The sequence below is a fragment of the Plectrocnemia conspersa genome, unplaced genomic scaffold (assembly GCF_051122295.1).
Source record: "Plectrocnemia conspersa isolate PC_06_02 unplaced genomic scaffold, ASM5112229v1 ptg000013l, whole genome shotgun sequence".
NCBI lineage: Eukaryota > Metazoa > Arthropoda > Insecta > Trichoptera > Polycentropodidae > Plectrocnemia > Plectrocnemia conspersa.
Window position 1 is genome coordinate 10,893,989 of NW_028277177.1, and position 25,091 is coordinate 10,919,079.

Below are 25,091 nucleotides of genomic sequence, written 5' to 3' on the forward strand. Positions count from 1 at the left end.
CGTCAATATAGTACTCGGAGGGTGCGAGTGAAGTGTCGTGCGTGTAATTTCAGGAAACGCAGCAAAAGGGGTGATGGGGGTGGTCATTTGAGTACACATATGTGCTCAATGCGGGCTACACCACTGCGTCGAAATCTGTTGTTGAAATATTTATCACATCGTAATATATATTTTTGAATTCTAGTCCACTATTTACTGATTGTCGAAATATAATAATAAAGGACGCAATAACGCATGAATATAATTCATATAACACTGAATTCGACGCTGTGGTTTACCGTCAAGCCACACTTTGGTGAATGAACAATTTTACACGTTATTTAAAACTCGCATGTTAATTCTCTGTTTAAAAGTCTGCATAAGTTCACATAGTTTTTACGAAAATTATAACAAGCTTGCAAATATATTATTCGATATAAAAAAATATAACTGGAAATAAAAGTGAACGTATAAGGATCTGTCAAAAGTGAATGTGTCGATTAATAAGGACGAATTAAAAACAATGGGGGTTCTGGGTTTAGTGGGTGGTCCAAAACAAGTAACTTTAATATGAAGCATTATATCAAAACCAAAAGCGCCGTTGCTGTCTCTGAACAATTAAAATAAATGATTCATAATAAGTAATTGAAATTTATTATAACAAATTGTTAGGCATTATAATTGCTTTGGTTTTATTCAGATCTTCATAAGCGATTGATTGACGCAATTTGTAAAGTGTACAATAAAGCTATTTATATGTACATAAAGCTATCTATATAATATATTAAAATTATGGCAAACATATATTTTCGTCGAGGCAATTTACAATAAGTTGATACAAAAAATAGTTTTAAAATATATCGTACAGCATAAATTCAATTGCACTAAATAATCTTTTGCCAATCTTTACACAAATTCATATCGAAGACATGACAATGCCATGATATAAAAGTCAGTTGTAAATACAAAGAAAGGTGCAGTTGATACTAAAATTAATATTTAATAAACGAAATTAAAAATATTATAGTCAATAATATACAAATGTAATACATTTTGCCAAAGCAATTATCATCATATAAATGCATACATAGTTAAATAGATGTTTGATTTTTAATACGAAACCACCATTCGTGGCAAAAAAATGTAGTTTCGTTTAAATCAAGCCGTTTAATTAAAGTGCAAAAACGATTGGACAGCTTTCAATTTTAACCTATTCGCTCGGGCTAGCTCATTTGAAACAAATTGACATTTAAATGTTCTATTTTAGTGATTCAAATTTAAACTGTTTTTTTAATATTCACAACGGGATGTTAAAATGCAACGTTAAGAGTTTTTCAAAGCGATCGCTGAAAACATCACTATGTTTGGCAAGCGGAGTGTTCTCAGGGGCTGGCGTACTGGGCGCAACAGACAAGAACAAGGAACGCGATCGCGGCTTTCTAAGGCATTCTATTGACGAGTTATTGACACAAAAAGCGCTTTGTTAAGTAGATGCTTCGGCGATGATGCAATGAATTGTACCTTAACGATCCTAGCAAAAAGGGACAAGGATACAAATACATATACGACCCGTACTTCCTATGTAGAAATATCTCAAATATTTTATTTGAATCATCTTCAACATTAAGGAGTATTTTGTTTTACTCGAATTCAAGACAATTTAACTATATTCAAAGGCGCTACAAATTAGCGTGTTGTACGGATCGCGAATAGGCAAAAAATATTATAGTAACACGCGCTCCGCATGACAAAACCGAGCATTCTCGATGCAGTATCGAAGATTTTAGCGATGTAAGTTTTCCGAGTTATTAATTGCGGTATGTATGTCATTAATAAAGAGTAAAAATAACAGTGGATCCAGATCTCTGAACTTTAAAATGAGCAAAATATTTATCGGAGAGACGATTGCCATATCTTAATATTGAGGGCTCGAAAAAAACACAAAAACAAGCTTATGACAATCTTTGATGAATGCTTTTTGAAAGTCGGTATAGACTACATCAACATGGATTTTTAAATCTAAGGGTTTTGTAACCACAATCGAACCACATTGTGGAACGACGTAGATTGACCCCGTGTTGTTGGTCTACTAGCGCTTGCCGAGTGATTCAATTATAAATTATTAATTAAATTATACCAGTAAACGAATAGCTGTTTTCTGTAATTTAATAAATAAACACATAATTTAGATTACGTTTAGCATAACAGCGACATGGAAGTAATTTATTTGCGTTACGGTATTTCTGCGGCTGAAAATAAACGCAGCCAAATAATGTAATAATTTCTTATAAAAAAAATCCACTTACATAAAACGTTTTATGTAACGGACGCTTCAGCTGTAAAACGTTTTTATAAGTCGTTATTATTTTTCGCAAAGAACATCTGTTAAATTTTCCCACGCGTTCGCGCGATAATAATTTATAATTCGATGTTTATACTGCAACGACAAAATTTTCAATCGCATTTACGTAGAATATTAATATTAAATAAATAAGTTAAATTTATGTAACAAAATAAATAATACACCATTTTTATTTGCCATTTTACAGATGAAATTGTTATTTAATAAAGAATAAAACATCTTATTTAATAAAGTTAAGTATATAAACTTAAATAGCTTTAAAATGTTATTAGTTTACTTTATAATATATAAGAATCATGTACATATCCATATATAAGAGACAATATCATGTAATAAAAAATAAAATAATACACATTTCAATGATAAAGTCTTAAAAAAATGTTTTAAATCTTGTAAAATTAGTGATTTTACCATTTGTAGTTGCTTTTAAAAAAAATATTTTTTTATTAAAAGTAAATATATGTTACAATACGATGATTGAAAAGCTTGGATATTGGTTCATGTTCCAGTTTCAATACAAATTTACATTTTCTATTACATTTATATTTCTATTTTTAGGTGGTTTCCATTATGCGTTGTCGCGTGTACTTTATATGAAATATTAAATAATAGGATCAAATTTTCAGTGTAATTTAAAAAATCTGAATATGTTATTAGGTACATTTATTTCCCATTTCCACTTTATAAATAATAGCAATATATAATATATTTTTACGGCTACAGTTTCTCAAAGAGAAGCATGAAATAAATATGCTTTGTTACTAGAGTCTCCAATTCGAGTAATCGAGTACTCGATACTCGAGTATACTTGTCTATTTTTCAAGTACTTGATAATCGAGTATTTTGAAAATTACTCGATTAATACTCGAAATTAAAAAAATTTGAAATATTTCAGAAACAAAAATAACTTTAACTCGGTCCGGTAAAGGTTAACGTCTTGCTTTTATTTGGCGTTTATGCCCGAAGTCCCGAGTTAGAGCGGTTACTATCAGGTATAATTTTTTCATAGTTCCATAGTTGCATAGTTCCGGTCGTCGGCTATGTTAGTGGGTACGACGGAGAAATTTCTTTTGTGTTTTCTGTTCGACAGTCCCGACTTATCTAATTTATGGCAATGAACAATAAGAAATATCAACAAAAATTTTTTTTAGGTTTTATGACTATGCAGTTGTAGCGTAAAGTGTTGTAAATTTTTATACTGATCCCTCAGCTTAAAATATAAATCAAAACAATTGTGTGTTTTAAAGGCATTTAAAGTAAAGTCAGTTCTTTGCGAACCGTTTAGCTCTAGAGTGAAAGGGATTCACCCAAATACATCTTCGAAGGATATAGATTTAAATTCTTCGCATTAATCAGAAGTAGTAGAATATTGTATATTGTTAAGAAAAAAAATCTATTCAAGAAGAATTACAAAATGCTATTTTGTCAATAGTCGAAGGAAATAAAAGAAAAGCAGAGAAGGGAATGAAAGAAGAGAACATAAAAATAGAGTTAAAAAAAATTATATCTATAAAAAGCGAACAGATATAAATTAGAAGCCTTATCCAACGCGTTAATGACAATAAGACCAACATCAACAGCAACGGAAAGGGTTTTTTCCATAACGGGAATAATAAAACCAAAGGTTAGCAGTAATATTAAATTCGAGACACTTTTTGCATTATTGTTTTTAAAAAGTATGTTCGTCGTATTAAAATAATTGTAAAAATTAACATACTAAGTATTTTATTTATTTATTTATATGTGCACGAATTTGAATAATAGCTATTTTGGTACATTTGGTAAATACTCGAAAGTACTCGAGTACTCGAGTATTTTAAAATTTTAATATTCGATACTCGAGTAGTTGATGGTTCGAGTAATTGGAGACTCTATTTGTTACCTGCTGTAAATGCTGAGAAAAACAAAGAAATGAGTTATTTAATTGCAGCTGAAGTTTATGATATTCCAAAGGGAACGATTAAAAGAAAGCGAAAATGCCGGAAATTGTAAAGATTTAATGAAAATGAAATTATTACAAAACTGTGCTTAAAGTAATACGATATTTGTAGACTGTATAGGAACGAAACAGCAACGTTTTGGATTAAGAACGCTGGACTGCAAATTTATCGCGTTTTAATTAGCCGTTAAATAATTTCAGCAGCTTTCTAAGAATGTTTGGAGGATCTTATAGCGTTATTTAGAATAACCATACAATAAATATCTGCAGGTCTAATTGAGAAATTTCATTTAGAAAATTTAAATCGTCTTATTACATATTGATCAAATAAACCTTTTCATTAAATCAAATTAGAATTACAAACAATACTATTTTGGTTGAAAACATTTGTATGTAAGCACTACTAAGACCATAAACTAATGACTGATGATTAGATTATTGTTTTGCTATTCATTTTTAAATTATTTATGAGACATTTTCAAAACCAAGTTGTAAATATAGCAGAAGTTAAGTAAACATTTATAGAAAAAAATCTAGTTTATCTTTTCAATAAAAAAAATGTCCTATAATCATAAGCTTTCCTCTTTTAATAGATAGGAACAAACTGTATCTTGTGGTGGAATAAACTATCTCTAATAGAGCAAAACAAATTTAGCTTTTTTAAGGACAAATTAAATTTACGTTTTCGTGTGATTCATGTAAAAACCGACAAGGACCGTTTACCATCGCCCGTTGAATATTTCACAGCGCTCGGTATCCGAACCCGTTTATTACTGTTGCACATCTCGACTTGCACAGGGGCGCACTTTAATAAACATTAGCCCTCGGGGGCGGCCCTTTCGAATATTAAAGCCCGGTCGCGGCGCACAATAACACCGGCGCTGTCTGGTGTTGTAATGTGGCAAATAAATAATAACGGCGAGGCTATTGTTCCTGCGTCGTTACCGTTCCACAAGTCGTCCGTGTAACGATAACGCCCAGCCATGCTACCACGGAAACGGAATTATTGTCTAATTCGGCCCTTTGCCCGCAAATGACGCAAATGTGACGATACATCGCTATTGTAAATAAATTTGTAGGTAACCTTTTTTTGTACACTTAGAAAACAGAAAAAGTTTATATAAGGATATGTATTATATTATGCATGAAATTATTTATTAAATATTAAAAAAGTAAAATACAAAATATAATACAGAATAAAAATAGTATCAAGATTGCGTCTACTAGAAAGTAATTAATATATAATTATATATTATTTGCTTTCAACGAGAAAAAGTCCGCCAACGCTTGGTATTCTTCCAATTCATTTTGGATGAGATCTTGCTTATTTTTTTATTTTACAAGGCGATTTCAAGTAAGCTTATTTTACTAGCTTTGCTTAGCATAATGTAGAAATAAAATGATAGACACTACAAAACTATTAAAATTAATTAATTTCGGAATAATTTATAAAAATTTAATTTAAGAAGTAATATTAAAACCATTAATAATAAGTACTAAATGAATTTACATATAATGTTTAAAAAATAAATGGTAAAAAATATGTGTTGGATTTTTACATAAAATGTAAAAATGTAACATAATGATCCAAGTGTCTAATAAATTATTTATAATATTATAAAATATATATATGTATTTAATTAAGGAGAACAACATAAATATTTCAGTAAATAAAATCATAATTTTTGATAAAATTGGATCAAACTATAGACTCCAATCTGAATATATTTGTAAGTCTCTCATCTGTTCGTTAATCAAATATTTTTTAATTATTTGAAAGGTATTTGATCATATTTGTAGTGGAATATTTTTGATTTTTTAATTTCTAAACTCAAAAAATTTACCATATCAAAAATGCAGGCAGTATTGCTACATTGTTTACAGTGCAATTGTAGCTTTTATTTATTTTAAGATATTGTTTTTATTATCTGTATGTTACTTATAACAACCATAACCATGAGAAATAATAATAAAAAATACTTTATAAAAAAAATACTTTACTGCGGAAATTTCAGAATAAAGAATTATTATATAATATAAAATTATTATTGAAAAGCTATTGATTTCTAAGCAATTAAAGTAAATAAGTACTATATTGTTTAATTTTAAGTCTGTCTAACGTAATTTATTATAATAAAATTATAATTTACCTGTATTAATTAATATTGATTTTTGTATTTATTATGGTAAAATTATATTCATTATTCAAACCATATTTTTAAATTTTTCACAGATATTCAAATAGTTTAAAATAACGAATATTTGAAAATTTTTATCACAACTGATCATTATGAGTTTCTTATAAACAGAAAATGGCTTAGTAAAATTTATTAATTAATTGGAAATCTTCCTTTGTAAGATTGTAGGTGGCAAAAATGTGCGTTTTATTCAAAATAGCAAAAGATATTTTTACAAGAAAAATCAGTTGAAAATTGTTTTTAAAATATTGTTTTACGTGATTTTCTCACAAATTTGAGAAAACATAATTACATATTTTTTATTGGCTCTATATTATGTTTCAGTTACTAAATCCGATTAATTATGTATTTTAAATAATATATATTTGGCTCTCATAGAAAAAATCATTTTCAACGTTTAGTTAAAATGGTACATAAAAAGTCAAGTATACACATATATATTTACTCATTTTATTTAAAAATATTTACTAAAATTTTAGATATATTAAGTAATTTTTATTAATTGTATTTTATAATATTTCACATCTATATTAAAAATATTTTTATGCCCCTTATTATCTTATGAGAATTTATCTAATTGATTAAATGAAATATTTCTTATACTATTGTATAAAATTTAGTCTTAGAATTATTTAAGAACAAGTTTTCTACGAAGATGTAAACCATTCTGAAAATCTGGAGAACGGATTAATTTTTAGTGCCGTCTCTGAAATTCTGTACTAGACAAAGCGTACATGCATACACACACACATAAAACGAAGAAGTATAATTACGAAAAGGTTCAAGGAAGCGTTCGGCGGGGGTATTATCTTTTATTATTCCAAAAAGGGATTATTTCAGACGAACGACTCAAAATGAAAACATAAACTTCTCCAGTAATCTGTTGTCTGCTATTGTGTTCGCTTCCGTTTGGTTTTGTATGCAGATGCAGAAGTTAAACAAAGACGCAAAGTTTCTCTTCTAATTTTCGCATCTTTGACACGTTACACTCAAACGGTGCTATGTTTACGGGAAAACGAAATCGATGCTATTTTTCACAAAATATATAAAATAAGCTGAAAATTATACGTTTCAAGCTTATTGTGAATTTTTGACTTTAAAAAATATACATATTTCTTATGGGATTTTTAACGACTCGTATACCGAATAAAATATTTAATTTAAATAAAGTTTTTTATAATTTGTTGTCATGGTCAATGTTATCATTTAATTAAAAAACAGAATAGCTGATGCTAGTATAATAACAAATAAAACATTTAGAGAAAGTAAAACTGATTATCAAAAGTGGTAAAAGGAGCATATGTATAAGTAAAAACATGTATTATTATTAATTTAATTAAAATTAGAAAATATTTAGAAATACTATATTTATAGATAAACATCTATATTTAAAAGATCATATATTGATTGTATAATAAAATAATAAAAGAAAAACAGGTGTAATATTCTATTTGGACAAAAAAAATATTGTTATATTTTTACTGTTGTGCAAAGTTATAACATATAACTAATAAATCATATGCATAGATTATTTAAGAGTAGCTCCGTATGACAAAAATTAAGTACAGCTGTAATTTTATATAAATAAAAGTGTTTACAATCATTTTTTGAAGAATAAGTCTCAAATTTTATTTTCTGTATAAATATTAGTATTTTCTTTTTGTTGTACTGAACATACAACTATTGTTCATATAATAAATAATGTTTAGAAGAGCACTTGAAAAATCGCCTAAACTACAGTTGTAATTAAGGGATGAAAAATTATGTTATTAACCTTTAATATCTGTTATAAGGTCGTACGTTATGCCGGGTACAGCCAGTATATGTATAAATTGGGAGTAAGAAATGTAAATAGTGTTCAATTAGGACGAAACGCATCGCAGACGGGGTCCTGGGGTCCGAAACTTTGGCACGCAAGCTGACGAAATAATCCCAAACTGTCCGGATTAAACGTAGACCCGTACACGCCGGCGCGCTTTTACGTCGTAATCCATATGGGATCCCAAAAGTGAAGGATATTATCTCACAAATCCTGCCGTAATAGGATGATCAAACTGACAGCCACCCTGATGGCCGACCCTAGCTCGCTCGAGCACTAAGCTAAAACAATAAATTCTTAAAGGGAAACACACCCATGAACGATTGAACGTGGTCTGCCTAGTAAATTAACACACTTTCGGTTTACACGACAACAAACATTACAACACGATATCAGTTCATCGTTTCAATTATTCGAAGATCGTTGTTGCTCGAAATTTGCTTCAAACCGCGGCTGGCATAGTTCGAATTCCATTCAAATCGGTACATTGTATAATATACCTCTAAATATATAATCGTGATATTATAAGACCAATGAATATTTTATATATATTAGGTCAATACATTTGTGTGTAATTATACAATATCGATGGTCTTAGATGTTATTCAATGCTTTTTGGTAAAAATAACTAAATAAAATCGCTTTAATACCACTATATATGATTCATATAATATGATATCTCACAAAGTCTTTATAAAACAATAATAAAAAAATTGAAAAGTGTTCATACTGTTAATAGGTTCACTGATTTATTTTATTTTATTTAGAATGCTTTACTAGAAATATTAAAGACATTGATAATTGCCGGCTCCCGGTCATCAGAAATTAGGCCACGATTTTCTCCGAAAGAAATGTGAATTCTCAATTTCACCCAAAAGTCTCTCAGGGTAAGATTTGTTTCTTCGGCACTTCGAAGCACCGCTGAAATAGTGATTTGGTGTAAAGCTTTTGGAAATTCGAAATTAACTGCTGGAGCAATAAAGTGGCATTGGGAAAAATAAATTTGACCTTAATGACCTCTAATTATTTTAGTAAGGCGTCCTCAAGAGCTAGAGAGTAAGCAGGAGCATTATCCACAACCAACAAGACTTTAAGTATCAAAATATTTTTTAAAAGGTTTGCCTTCACTACAAGAAGAATCATCGATTGTTGAGAAGAATCGTCGGCCCAGTTGGGGAGAAAGTGACACAATACGCACTGTTTATATTGCTAAAATTGACTAAAATATTTGCTCGTATGGCAAAACACTTGTAAATCAAGTTACTTGCAATCAAAGGTTCTACTGTATATCTACAATTTTTTTTTAATACGTTTAACTACTATTGATTGATTGTTGTTAACTACTATTGATAGATTGTTCTTTAACAAAAATGTGTTATATTATTAATTTTCAAAATATTAGAAAAACATTTTATATAAATTATTAGTACAAAATTAAAATAATCTGTCGTATTTTGGATCATGAGAATCTCACCAAAAATATTAAAGGCACATTATGGACCATGTTTATTCAATAATAAACCGCCAAAGAAAATTATTATGGTGGCGCGCGTGGCTGGAAAAACTTTCCTTCGTCGTTTGCCAACGGGAAATGTCGCGAAACCCTCTCATCTGGGAGAAATTCACAAGCCTTTCGCGGAATGTATATAAACTTTGTTTGGTTCTGAAGTAAGCGCGCGCACCGGCAGTAGTTGATATGAAATCTCCGCGGCGGGTTTTCGCCAATTATTTGCAAAGCTCTAGAATTTTCGTTCGTGTATTATCATCAACTGCGCTGAAAAGTAGGCCAGGGAAGCTCGAAAGCTCCGGCAGCTGTGCAAAACGTATATTGTTTGTATATATATTATTTTCAACATAATTTTTATTATTATTTTAGTTGAAACTAGCGCGATAGAACTCGCGTTGATTTTCTTTGAGGATGTATGTATAAAGGGCAACGGAGGTGGAAATATCAAATTAAACTTTAATTAATTACAAGTGGGGTAGAACTTTTTAGGCGCAAATGAAGTTAGTGCGGAACTCGCGTTTGAAACTTTTAAACAGTTATAATTGTTTGTGTTTGTTGGTTTAACACATTAATGTATACACGCGCGCATAAATTTAATGAAATTATTTTTTAACGAGTTAATTAAAGTACATTATACAATGAGGACCAATAAGAAGCTAAGAATTTTATTTATTCCAAAAAAATATCTATAACATTTTTTTAATTGTCATAAATAACCATAATCGTCTACTTCTGGTGTCATATCCAATTTCAGACGTCAATGACCACTTTTCAGACGTTAATAAATTAACGATTATAAGAAATTATCTATCGCGTCATATTATAAAAAAATCGGTAATTTGACTCTTAGTCCATGGAACTATTAGCATTTGCTTATAAAGCCACATTTTCAAATGCTTTCAGTCTATTGATTTTAATCATTTTTAAAGTCTCGAATCCATATAGTAGCACTGACCAGATATAGCGCTTTACGAATTGAATTCTGATCTGAAGATATAAATGCTTGTTTGTGAGAAGAGCTTTAAATTTTATTTATTTACAAATATACTTAAAGTCTGGCTTTGGCAATCAAGCAGTACATCAGTTTTTATTTTCGGATATTTTGAAGTCATGAATTCACTAGGATTCGAATTAAATATTTAAAATGAAATATTTTCTGACTTTTAAGACTAGTATATAATAAATAAAATATAAAAGGTTTACGTGTATTAATTAATATATTTAATTAAATATAAAACTAAAGGATCACTATAAAAAATAAGTGTAATTTTTCTTATCCATTATATTTACAATCATAAAATCATATGCAAAATGGAGCTTTTTAATTCTTTTCAAACACCCACGATATAGCCTTTAATTTAGTCTAGAATTTTTGTTTCAGTATATTAAAATTCAATTCGCGTTTCGAATATCACAAAGGACGCCGATCTGATGCAACGAAAGCTCTCGTCGGGCCACATCTACGTTGAGGATTTTCCTTGTACTTTTGCACACCGTGTCGATTGTTGCAGCTCCTCGTATTTCAAACGCTCTCTCGCAAGGGGAAAACAGGTGAATGGGAATTCCTAGAGCGTCTCTATATAGACGATTTTGGCGTTAGCTATGCTTTGGGATTAAACGGATACTGCTCCGGAAGAACTTGTGTCAATTTCGAAGAAGTCCTAGGATCTTGTAAATCGCACGAAATACGCGTACTTTTAATTAATTTTATTAACAACGCGCTGAACACATCTAAAAAAACAACTAGGCATGTAAAGGCAAAATCATACAATATTATTGTTTAGAAAGTGTTTGAACGAAATAAAAAGATAAACAAGCACCTGCTTTTCTGTAGCTGGCACATACAGAATAAATTGAAAATATACTTTTTTTTTATTTTGCTATTTTTTAACCATAGTTTCATTTTGAATCGATATATATATATTATATATGCAGTTATATACCAAAATGTAATAAAAATATAAATTTGCATTCCATTACTGATTACAGTAAGTAGCATAAAATCTAAACTTAAAACCCTTATAGAGAAGTGTATGTAATTGTTAAATGTTCTAGTGGTAAAAACTAGTTGCTTACAATAATAACTTGCACTAATAATTAATACAACAAAATATATTTTAAGTAATTTATAATACTTTTACTGTATTAAAATTATTTTAAATGTGTTTTTTTTCAGCTTAGAAAGTTTTAATATACCATAGTACACAATAGGTGTTATGGGACGACAACAATGTACATAATTTTTATTATGGCGCTTATTCAGATGTCTTGTGGGGTGTAGGCCCATAAATAACAAGGATTTGACTCCAAGCAACACGGGCCGCATTTTATACCACACCCTGTCAGCCGTTTCGTTTTATTTTCCACGAACGCATTGTTACACACAGGAATTCCTCTGCACCTGCTTTTAAAATTAAACTAAGGCACAGTTTAAATTGCCAGACCAGTCGCTGCGTTATGCGTTAATGAGCTTATCAAATATCCTACGTGAAAATTTTTAGAAGAAAACGTGTCGTAAGTAACTCTTCTCCTATCTCATCGTGTCAAGTTTTTTTATATTATTTTTACGCTAAAAAATGTAGAATTTTCATAAAATCGTGAAAAGGCAAAAGGGACTTACTTTACTATTATACAAATAATTATTGTAAAATAATATTTGAAAATAGCAATGTAAGTACAAAATTGTTTAAGCCCAATCAATATCTTTGCGATCAAATAAAATATAAATAATTACAATTATTTTACTATTAGTGATCTCAGATGACATCTTATAAAAATCTATTTAATTTTTTGTTTTTTTTTTCTAATTATTTATGCACTTAAATACTGCTTTGTAACACATTATATTTCATCGTTATTTTCATATTAAAATACGGAATAAACTTTAAAAAAAGGATATTAAAAAATCCTAAGATACAATTTGCGTACAAACACACTGATAAATTTATCCTTTGCGAGAAGACGTTTTTCTTGCGATAGGAAAAATATATTGTAAGATAGATATTATTTATATTCTTTAATTAGACAGCATTTCTTAGTTATTTATCTGTAAAGCAGCTAGCATTTAGTTGTTAAGCCCTATACACGATATACTTATTATGTAATAAATAAATATTTGTATACAAAATATTTATATTATTTATAAACATATTGCGTGAAAAATCTAGATTTTTTTGAAGTTGCTTTCAAAAATTGGTTACCTTTCATCGAGACCATACAAATAAAACATTATTGTTTTACATTATTAGCATAACGTTATTGTATTTTATGCCTAACTTTTGGCGAAAACAATGAAACCATGAGAGAACAATAGGTATCATTAATATTTACGTGAATATATTTTGTAACAACTTTAACGTGGAAAACGTTGATGTATTGTTTTATGGTTAAAAATACAAAAACTGTAGTCTTACAATGTAAACGAGTTTTACAGGGGTTACCAAGATAATAAATATAAAATAATATAAATTATATTAATGTGCAATACTTATTGTCAACTATTGTATTTGTCGGTCTTTCACTATCGTGAGGTACCGCAGCTAGCAATAGTGTGTGGATATGGGACGCTCAACTTTTTTGCCCTCAAAATATATATTTTTTAACCGTATTTTTGCACCAAAACCAGTTTAAAAATTGCAAAATCGAAGTATAATATTCTGTTTATTCAATAAATAACGAATGAGGAACACTAATTATAATTAAATATTGAGTTTTTTTTTTCTCTAAAAATAATGCACAGTTCTCAAGTTAAAAACTTTATTTCAAATATATCCCTTTTCTACATATACCTTACTTTATAAAAAAAATCAAAATGTGGTTATCCGTTTAAAACTAAAAAAACCTACTATTTATATATGATATTACATTATATAGTGTTTATAATGACTTGAAAACATATCCCTTTCATATGCGCCATAATACCAAAAAGATGTGTGAGCTCATAATGCACTTAATCCAAGCAGATTTAGACATGAAGATGATTGTCAATTGTTGCTTGAATAATGTTAATTCGGAGCGATGAGCACGACATGTCGCCATATACCGCCGCCTTTCGCGCTTGTGAGCTTATCCGCCCAGAAAGCTATTAATTAATACAAAGCTTTGATATCGTTGGCTTTAAACGAGGGTAAATCCAAATCACTTATCTACGTTTCACGGTTGAGCTCATCCGGGGGAAGTGGCTGAGACCCGCGAGCAAGCGAGATTAAAAGCGCGAGGAGCTGATATCTCAACACTTCCTAGAGCATCTGATCATTACCGTTGGCTGGAGTGCGAGATAGGCATAAGTGTTCCGAGAACGGGCCCATTACTTCTATTAAAACCGACACAGACTCCGATAGCGGCTTCGAGACGAACCCGACGCTGCACTGTTATGAATTCAATTAAGGCAATGTAGTATGCTCGAGTAATGCGTCTGTGTGGGGTCGACAAGCTGTCCAAATAGCCATCTGTCATTGAGACAGTTTTTCAGATTGATATTGGCGTGAAAATAGTTTTTAAATTACTTTTGTCATGCGTCGTTATAACTGAGTTGTCAGTAATGCGAGCTATGTTTACGTTTAATTTAATTTACTTGCTGTACATGGCTTAACATCAACAACATAATATATTAAAAACCAATACGTGTCATTCATAAGAGCTTCACCTGGGTTTTAGAAATTTTAGAAAACAGTCGTAAAATGCATTAGCAAATGTAGTTGAACAATAACAAAAAAATTAGTTGTTATTAGTATCGACAATTTATAAGAAAAGTGAGTTATTGCATCTGAAAGTTTTTTTTTAGTGCTTTAAATTGTTCACGACTATAAAAATCGATGTTCTGCCACTAAGCGGAGAAAACAGGACGAATTTACTGTATCATTAACTTTTACTACCAAAATTAATTGTTTTTAGTATCGATAATTGCTCAGAAAAACCAGTTTTTGCATCTGCAAGTTTTTGCAAAACATTTAAAAAAGTGAGAAGCCAAGCTCCACATGAATTGCTCCATAAAAACGTAAAACAAAAATTGAAAAGGAGGATTGGAATGGGCTCTATATCAACGAAACTTATCACTTAAATATTTTGTGAAACTAATTGAGTCTGACAAATCTAGTCTTTATATATTAATTATATAAAATATCAAATAAATATCAAAAAGTAGTTTGCCTTTTGTAGTGAAATTAATTTTTTTAGTAATATTGACTTTTGTTGGTGAGAAACTTTGAATGTTTGCCAAAGAGTTCTTATCTAAAAGATATGGATGTAACGGGTAGCTTCATAAGATTCCCATGTTGTTCGGACGAAGTACCGTTACATGAACTAGCATGCTTTATCTCTTTCTTCGTTGCATGCGACACCTTCCCACTTTTATTTATAGGGGATCGGCGTCGGTCCTGGATTGTTAAATTAATAAATTTGATTAACCTACAATACCACTAACTTCATTCTATAATTTTGCTACTTATGTATCTGTTTTTTTAATTTTAGGCAGAATTACAAAGATCTTTTAAATAAATATAATTTTTACAGTCATTATTAACTGTGTTTCTACAAAAGTTGTTGTTTACAAAAGAAATAAAATATTTGTATTTATTACAAGAAAAGAGCATTATTATATAATAAAAATAAAATGGTAAATAAATATTTAGAAGAGCAGAGTAACACCTCCACGGTGTATGGCTGAGAGGCAAATAGTAGTGGATTCTAATTAAATTATAATGTAACGGTAAACCGTCGAGCTCGATAGGGAATCTTATGATGCTAACGGGTATATTATTACTAAATAAAAATATATACTGAGCGATATGGTCGCATGGCGAAACAGGAGTAGGGATCATGTCACGTGCAAAAGTAACATGAATAAAAATAACTAAAATAAATGGAAAAAAACAATACAACATTTTGATTATATTTCTAAATAGTCAATGCAGTAATTCGTTTTTGTTTTATAATGTTATACTAATTATTACTCAACAAATATAGTATTTATAGTATATTTAAGAATTAATTAAGTAAGTTAAATATAACAACTGTATTAGCATAAAATAAATTATATAAAAAGCCTAGTTCTTTTTTTTATTTATATTTTTTTGAACTATTATATCTGTACTATTTTAGCAAATATAAACATATTATTGTATTTTTAGATATTAAAATAAATAATGTATATATAATACAATATATATGAGTATTAATTCTAGATATGATATTATGTTAGCATATAATTAAATATGTACACAATAAAAATTATAAATCAATACTCACTTTAATAAATTAAATTTACATAAATATATAGGATATATATTTCAAGTATAAGAACATCATAAAATCTCGGGAAATTCCCCAAGGACCATGACACTAAGAGAGTTTTGTAAAGGAAATCCTTAAGAGGATTATATTTTATTTAGTATGTTTTCCGCAATAATAAAACCTGTCAAAATTTCTGTAAAAATAAATACAACCACGAACAGCACTCCATTTATTCCCAAGAAAATATAAAAGTATACACATTTTTAAAATGTAATCAGATAAAAAATAAAGAATACGCTTCTATATTTTCTTCGTTCTATACATACATACATATATTCGAATATAGGCGAACTATATCACTTCATATCGGAACTTTTAAATTCTGGTCACGTCCTTCGGGGAATTTGTCCCTCGGGGGAATTGCAATTATTTCGCCCCCCGTGTTTCCGAAGACCACTAACTAAGATGCACCATTCAAGTCCACGTGCTCGGTAGGACGACACCTATAATTTTGAACGCGGGGTGTCTGCTTGATTGCGACTTCATAACGAGCTGGGGGGTATTACAGTGGCCATTGTTAAGCCAATAGGTGATTAAGATTTGCATACACCCCTAGCACGTATTACATATATAACCCTCGGAAGAAACCGGAAGGTCTGGGCACGTCGAACGATCCATTCAAATACCTAATTGCTACACCCTAAACTTCTTTCATCGCATTCTCTCGTTTGATATTCTTTCTTCTGCACTATCATTAACTCGATGTTACCGTAGTTACTTAAGAGTGTTATTTTACACCCCATAAAGTGATAATACTTGACGACAAAATCGATAATCAGCAACTAATATAATTTAAAAATATTACATACAGTAAGTGTACTTATATAAGATTAATTATATAGCCACAACTAATTTGTTAATATCAAATTGAATGTATGACGTTTAAGAGAAATATGGTAAGTTAACGGCCAACAAGCAATCGTGTGGAATCGGCATCATATTTTTCATCATACGTCATCGACTTTGCATTCGTGCTCTCGGAAGCTCACCTGGTACACTAAATTTATAATAAAATACATGGTATGTATATATTATACACAGTGTATGTTATACAGTGTAATCAATCAATGTTTATGCAGGATTCATACAGGAATTTATTCAATTTAAAAACACCCTTGTAATTAGGTTAAATTTATTTTGTATATAAGTATAAAAAAATTCAATGAAATTATTGTATCCAATTTATAAAATTAAATAACCTGGTTATAAAACACATATTACTATAATACTAGATTTCTAAATAGTCTAATAGTCGATAATTAAATTTAAATATTATTGTGATTGAAAGTTTTAATTAAACCAATTCAACACACTAGATTTAGAGCGTGATATAATATTATAGCATTCAGAGTAATATGTAAGTTTTATTTGTATGTCATCCGACCCCCGGCATTATGTACCACGCTCGAGCGTTTTCATTCTCGAAATTGTAGGTCCCATCGTCGGTTTTTGTGAGCGGCCTAAAGTGTTGTACGTATATGTCAGCATTCAATAACACGGGGATAATATATTATTATTATACCTTTGGCCTTTCAGTGCGGTTCCTCGCAACTCCTCGGCCGCCTTAAGCGCTCTCATAAACCTCCCTCAACCACGCCAGATTTTCTCTAACCGGCGGAGCAAATAATAGAATCGCAGCTGTTTTGGACAAGGATCTTATTTAATAGTGTTAAAAATTAATTTCGTACACGCGCGATTATTCACTTTGACGTCGCATTAATAAGAGCTAACGAGTGAGCCGAAAACACAAAGAACCCTCGTTGCAAAGTTTGGCCGTAAGTCAGCGTTCATCCAAAAATGTTTGTGACGGGCAAAGCCTCAGCATCCCCTATATAGCTCCCCAGCGTCTCGGTTTGCATTTCCATAATAAATAATACTGATATCGGCCTGTTGCCGGTGATTAATGTCGTTGATAAATTTACTACACTTCATTTGTGAGCGTTTCGCCCCCGAGAGAAAAATTTCATTCGAATTCAAAGTTGAAAAATTACATCAGAATCCCGCGGGAGTTGAAGTACACGGTGTGATTCATTATTTGAGTTGTTTGCAAATTTTGAGAGATATTTGAAAACGTAATATATCTTAATAATATAGGTGTACTGTACTGAATTTTTTTTTAACTCAATGTAAAACTTAACACTAAATTTATATAGCAATAAATTTAGATTACCTTATAAAATACAACTTTTGCCATAATCACGCGAAAAAAAAACCAAATAATATTGAGTAAAAATTTATTTATTTAAAATAAATTATTACTAGCATGATCTTACGGATTACCATAATATGTAAAAACAATATATAGTGTTATTAAAATGCATAAATAATAAAAAATAATATATAGAAAGAAAAAGAAGAAACAAAAATTATAAAAATATTAAAAATTATTCATACGAACTAGACCAGCTCCTCGTAGATGACAATTAATAGTGCAATATGCATTGCCAGCGTATTAAGGAGCCCAATGGCGACAGTCAGAGAGTCGGTTAGCGCAGATGTCCTAGCTCTAACGGGCATAAAAATCGTAATACCCGAATGTATTCTAGAACGCAAAACTAGAAATCCTCGAAAATAGTTTGATTATCGACAGCACTCAGAACTTAGCGAATCACATCCCAACGTTCTTAAAAATTGGCGCTAGGATATTAGAACGAATAACAACCAAGGTATCTTAACCACTACATTGCCGCGGACCACTATAGGGGTTCTAAGCGATCGCACCTCTATTGCCGTGAACCACCATAGTGGTTTTCGCCAAAAAAAACTTAGTTACATTAATAAATAATATGATTTTTTTAGGTAAATAGTGACATATCTGAAGAAATATTTAAAATTATAACCACTTGAATAAATATTTTAAGATTGGCTAAAATAAATGTTTTATTTTTCAACGTTGCCAGGGCTGCTAATAGTGATTTGCGCCTTTGTATAAAACGTATAAATCACAATTGATAATTAATGTAGAATTGGACTAACATGATTTGTGTTAGTATCTAACGAATAAAAAAATTGAAATGTAGGGATGCCTCTCGGTTTTTGGGTTTGTAATATGAAATTGATCGACCCTGACCCATTAAACTATAATAAACATGATAATTATTGTTATCAACGATATTTAATTATTGTTATATTGATAGTTGATACTTTATAACAACATTTATTTTTTACTTTTTATTTTCCTTATAAAGCAAAAATATAATTCATAATTGTTTCATTGTGACAACCCTATCACTTCGATTTTTAACAGCCAAGAATGGACATTAAATGCACCGGGAACGTTACTCAGAGGCCCTAATGGGGTATAAAGGTCATTCATCTGTACCTTGACACTTGACATATATTTTATTTTTAAATCTAAAAATACGTGGCATAGGGCGCTACATTTGATAGAGAAAAGCTAAGAAATGTGTTCTTAATAATAAAGATAAGCATCTTGGAAAGTTTATCGCAGAAGTCGTTCCAATATAGAAAGAACCTTATAAAAGTAATTTCGAGAATTAAATTAGATGTTATTCTTAACCAAAATGTTCCCACCGGGATTAAGAAAATGTCACAGTATGGCTCTTTTTCACACGTAGTTGACGAAAGCCGAACTCTACTGAGAATCTAAATCACTATGTAAAGAAAAAAAGTCTGCAACAGATTAAATGCATTCAAACAGCTTTAAATATTCTGCATATAAAAAAAACTTAACTGACATATTTATGTCATTAATAAATAACGCGAAGATCAAAGGGTAAAAGTTTAACCCTTAAAGAATCCCCGAAGAAGTGAAATACTTTTAAAAATACCGAGAAATCAACATACATAAATGGACCTCATGGTCTTGCATAATTGCAATTTAATCACAAAAATCTCACTAAACCTGAATAATTATTTTATTAAATAGAAAATTTAAATACATCTAGAAAAAACTAAAGCAATACATTTTACAAAAGGCAGAAAAACATTTTTTTTATTTTTTTTTATTGAGTCTTTCGTCGTAAGCCCAATGCGTTACAATGGTGTAAATCTGTACCAATTAAGTAATAACAACCAGACTGAAAGTCTGGATATCAGTGACACCTATATTAATAGTTATAAATTATTATGTGTAACATAATTTATAACCAATAGATGTCACTACAGCTGGGGCAGGTTTATCAATAATAGCGTATTTTTTATAAATAAAAATTCGAGTGCCGCTGCCGGAGCTCAAACCCGCAACCTCAGAGTTACTGAGATGCTACGGACTACGCTATTCCGTCTTTAAAAACAAGTATTTCAGGCTTAAATTTAAAAACAGTTGGTTTCATATAGCATAACAGAAGCGCATTCTGATTTGAAAAATTAAAATTTAATTAAAAAAAAAATTATTTCATTTACAATCAACAAATATAATGATTTGCATCTAGATAATTAAGTGCACATTATATAACACTACTCTTTACACTAACCTAAAAGGCTATATTTTTAATACTTATTATTAAAAAAATGCTTTATTCATACCAAAAAATACTAATCTGTAGAAACGGTGACTACGACAAGAGTACACTTAAATTTAAGCATAAACATGAAGTGGCAAATCAAAATTGAATTTAAAGACAATACTTTAATTTTCAGTAAAAGCCTATATTCTACCAACTTAATTTTTTAAAAAGTTTGTAATTAAAGGCTTTAAAAATTAAATAAAATTCAACTAAAAATTATAAAAAAAATGTAAGAATTGAGCGTTTATTGTATACTATACAACCCTATTTAAATAATAAAAAATAATGAAAAGATAATAATTTTTATTAAAATAAAATGACTAATATATACGCTTGTATAGCAAAAATTACACAATCCATTATTCGTATATTTATACTATTTTAGTGCAGAGTAATAGCTCTCGACGAACACGCTGCTAGTTAATTAAATAAATGTCATGAATTAAAGATGAAGCTTTCACTCCGGTGCCTTTATTAGCGGATGTTTCTAGAAACTGCAATCAGTAATAGCTGTGTTGATGGACTTTCGCCACCAGATGCACTTGTAGGGCGGAGATCGGAATTAGCATACATCACGGCATTCATTATTTATTGCCCTGAAAGCTCGTCGTTCGCTTTGACACGGTCCAATGACCGAAATATACTCAAACCACTTGAAAATTTAATAACATTCACTCGAAACATAAGTTAATTTGAATATAGAGCTCTATCCGCGAGGGGGCAGAACAAGATTAATTTCGAATTACGTCATTATTCTCGGCGATATCACAACACGGCGGTTGTAAATTATTTTTACTTGCTAACCCCGCATACGTGTGGGGTTGCGAAACCTTTTCTTCGACGCGTATACTTAATGAATATTAAAGGGACGGATACCCATTGAATAATTAAGAGCTAGCATTTGCGCTTTGAACCACCTAGTGTGTAAATTGGAGTTGAAACTAGCGAAATTTTCAACCGCTCGCAAATGCAAGATTCATTGTTTCATTTTTCGCCGCCGTTGATTACACACTGGATGATTTATGCAACTGAACATATTACTTGCGAATATTTCATGCAAACATACTTCTACCTTAGGAAATATTTTATTATTACACTTCAAATGACTATCATTATCAGCATAATGTGTCCTAACCGTCGCACTGATTTTAGTTATTGTAAATATCAACGGCGAACTCAATAAAGGCACATTTTGTTAAAATTGGGCTCATTTTAATTTAACAATGATACTGTGAATAATAGAGCTGAAAATTAAGTATCACAACAATCAAAAGTTGATCTAAATAATCTGATTTTTATGTTAAGTCATACATTAATTATTACATTAAAAAAATACGTGCTAATACCTATTGAACTTTATATACATAAATAAAACTCCTAACATTGTCTATAGATTCAAATTTGTATTGAATTACATGTATTAATGATGATTTATTTTGTTCATATAATATCACAAATTTCATTATTAATTTTAAAAATACTCTATAAAGGGTTAAACCTTCGTTACACATATACAAGTGCAATTCGTTAGAGTCAAGGTTTCAGGTCAAATTTGTGCTTAAAATAAATTACGGTTGCCTTTGCGGCGACGTAAACTGATGAGATTCACATGCTACAACCCTTGCCGTGTCTTTTTTTTAATGTGTGCCCCTTAACTGCATATTTTTATCTCGTGCCATTTTTGGGGTCATTAAGTCTTAATTAGGCTACTGAAAAATGTGCCAGATGCTCCTGCGACATAATGTTTGAATGCACCCCTCGAAGATTACACGGATAACAGTAACATTAGTCGGATCACACGGAGACTGTGCATGCGTACACTTGAAACGATTATTGAGATTAGAAAGATGAGAATTAAGTATACAGATAGGATATTAGTTCCCTAGGAATGTTTAATCAGACTACAAAATGTCTGCGGTAAAATGAATCGGATTCCAGGAGCCGAACGTTCAACTTTCATTTGCAATTTGACTGCAAATTGGAAATAGTTCCCCTTAGTAATGCGACGACGATTTAATTTAGCATATTTCAGTGGCAATTCGATACGTTGTTCATGTTAGAGTTAGCTGCTTTAGAAAAATACGCCATTTACCTGCAACAGGTGACAACTTCCGCATGACACACCACCTTGATTTCCACTGAAATACAAATTTGGTTTGTTAAATATCATATGTAATAAATAAATATATTAATAATTAAAAATATATTTTAATTGTAGTGATACGATACTTATACTACTTTGTAAAAAATATTTAAAATAAAATAAAAATTAGGATATTCATAAAATAATAAAATTTGCATTACTTATAAACAATATTTTATAAATAATAAACACTGCAAAAAATTTGTATAGTATTTAGATAATTATAAAATCAGAAATGTGTTAACTAATTCCACTATTTCTTTGAGACATATTTTTAACGTAGCATTTTAAATAGTCAAAGATTTCTGTATGGTTATGTAATAAATGTAAAAAATATTTTTGTGACATAAGTATTTACAAACATTATAAAATTTAAAAAATTATAACTTATGACCAATATTTACACACATTCAAGATACTATATTTTATAAATTAATGACAATATCAAAATTATAATTATTATATAAAGATAAAAATCCCCATCTACTAACAAAAGTATTCGAACCAATTTATCAGCCATATATAAAATAATTAGAATGACTATGAGTATATTCTTCATAATTTATCTACCCTAATAATCTTGACTGAGCTCACTATCACCCCAAAATTAAATTCAAAATAATTTAACCTATTATAACTCGCGGAAGCGAGATAAGACACACAACTCCAATTCATGTAAGTGATTAAATTGATTAAAACGATTGAATTGAGCTATTATTTAATCATTTAAAACAAAGCACTCTTCTTATTCGTCATCGTGGGTAATTTTAAAAGTGTCACGACTGATAAAAATACGCTTTAAGTGTTCGTCTAACGTTTTGACAGGCGTCTTGCTCCCCGCAAGTGTCTTTGATAGATTAAGAGCATGTGACTTACCACACGACCATTTACGGAACGACCAGGAAGACACTTTTAAAAAGGAAGAGGGAGAAACGAGCGAGTCACCCGGATTAATATCCGAGGGAGAGGCTAGCAAAGATGGAAGACTTTGCCTCAAAAGGTGTATTATCACTGACATTAGCGTCGTCATAAAAATAGCTGGGAGCACCTAAGTGACTGCGTCCCCGGGGATCATGACGATAACATAACAAATAATCCCCATTGCCAACAGCAGCGAACATATGAAAAATATCAAGTTTCATATTAACGAGATGAATGTAACCTGAAACTTAAGCGGCGGTTAAAATTAAAAGGTTAAAATTAAAAAAAAAAAATCGATTACTTCAACGAAGCTACGTATCACCACAATTAGTAAGGTATGAAAAAAATAATCAAATTTTGTATATTTACCTTTTTTCCATCGCGGAATTTCACAGTCCCTTCGATAATTGAATTGGTATCCGCCATTGTTATTTTCTGTACACGTACATAGTCACACCGAAATGAAACGAGATTTGTGAATTATTTATTTATTATCAAATAAACACACTTTTTTATATTTTTCGTTGTAAAAATTGCTATTGTTTGTATATATATATATATATTTCACGATTGATTTTATATTCACACACAACTGAAAAGTAAGAATACAAGTTATTGTTTATTGCAGGAGAAACAGAATATGCATATGAAAATTATTAAAATTATATAAAGGTAGCGTTTATATAATTGTACTATTTCATATGTATATTCATGGAGTAATACAATGAAAAAAAGAGTGTATAACTGTATCTCAGAGATATTAATAATAAACAATTTTAGTGTACGCTGTATGATTAAAACAACAATTATTTATTTATTTAGGTATTATTTGTTACTTATAAATGAAATAAGTTAGCCTTAAAAATATTATTTTTGCAACCTCATGTTCCATTAAATATTAATTTTATATATATTTTTGACATAAATTGTACTCAATTTGCAATATTGCCTTCAAAATTTCTTCGCTCGGTTGCCTTTTTGTCTGTGGTCCAAAATGTATTTACAACTGATTTTCTTTTAATTAGTTGTAAGGCCTACAACTAATTTCTAATGACAATAACAAATTACGTTTACAACTGTCAGCTTAAAATCATTTTACAGTTAAGAGCAGCCTATAATTTCACTAGCATCCGTCAAATTAACTATATTTTCACTAGTAGAAATTTAATATATAAAAAAATGATTTTACTAATATGCCTGTAAAAAATTAGTAAAAGGTATATAATAAATGTAGGATGCTTGTGAAAATGTATTAAAATATATATAATAAATGTAGGATGCTTGTGAAAATTTATTATTTGCTTGTGAAACTTTATTAAATTACATATAATAAATGTGGGTTGTAAAAATAGTTATTATATTAAAATAAACGTTGTATAATAAACTTCTCTTTAGATGTACCTTTATAGTATTAATAATTTCTTTAATTATAAACAATTTTTTATATTTTTAATAATATAAGT

At 29.8% G+C, this 25,091-nt stretch overlaps 1 protein-coding gene across 1 annotated transcript in view; it reads right to left on the bottom strand.

The window, feature by feature from the left end:
* Nucleotides 1-22,698, bottom strand: part of LOC148227265 (uncharacterized) — a 231,942-nt gene extending 209,244 nt beyond the window's left edge. The window contains exon 1 of the mRNA XM_088202883.1: nucleotides 22,657-22,698. Coding sequence (XP_088059009.1) covers nucleotides 22,657-22,681 — 25 coding nt within the window. The 5' untranslated portion in view covers nucleotides 22,682-22,698. The remainder of the gene's footprint in view (nucleotides 1-22,656) is intronic.
* Between the last annotated feature and the right edge of the window lie 2,393 nt (nucleotides 22,699-25,091).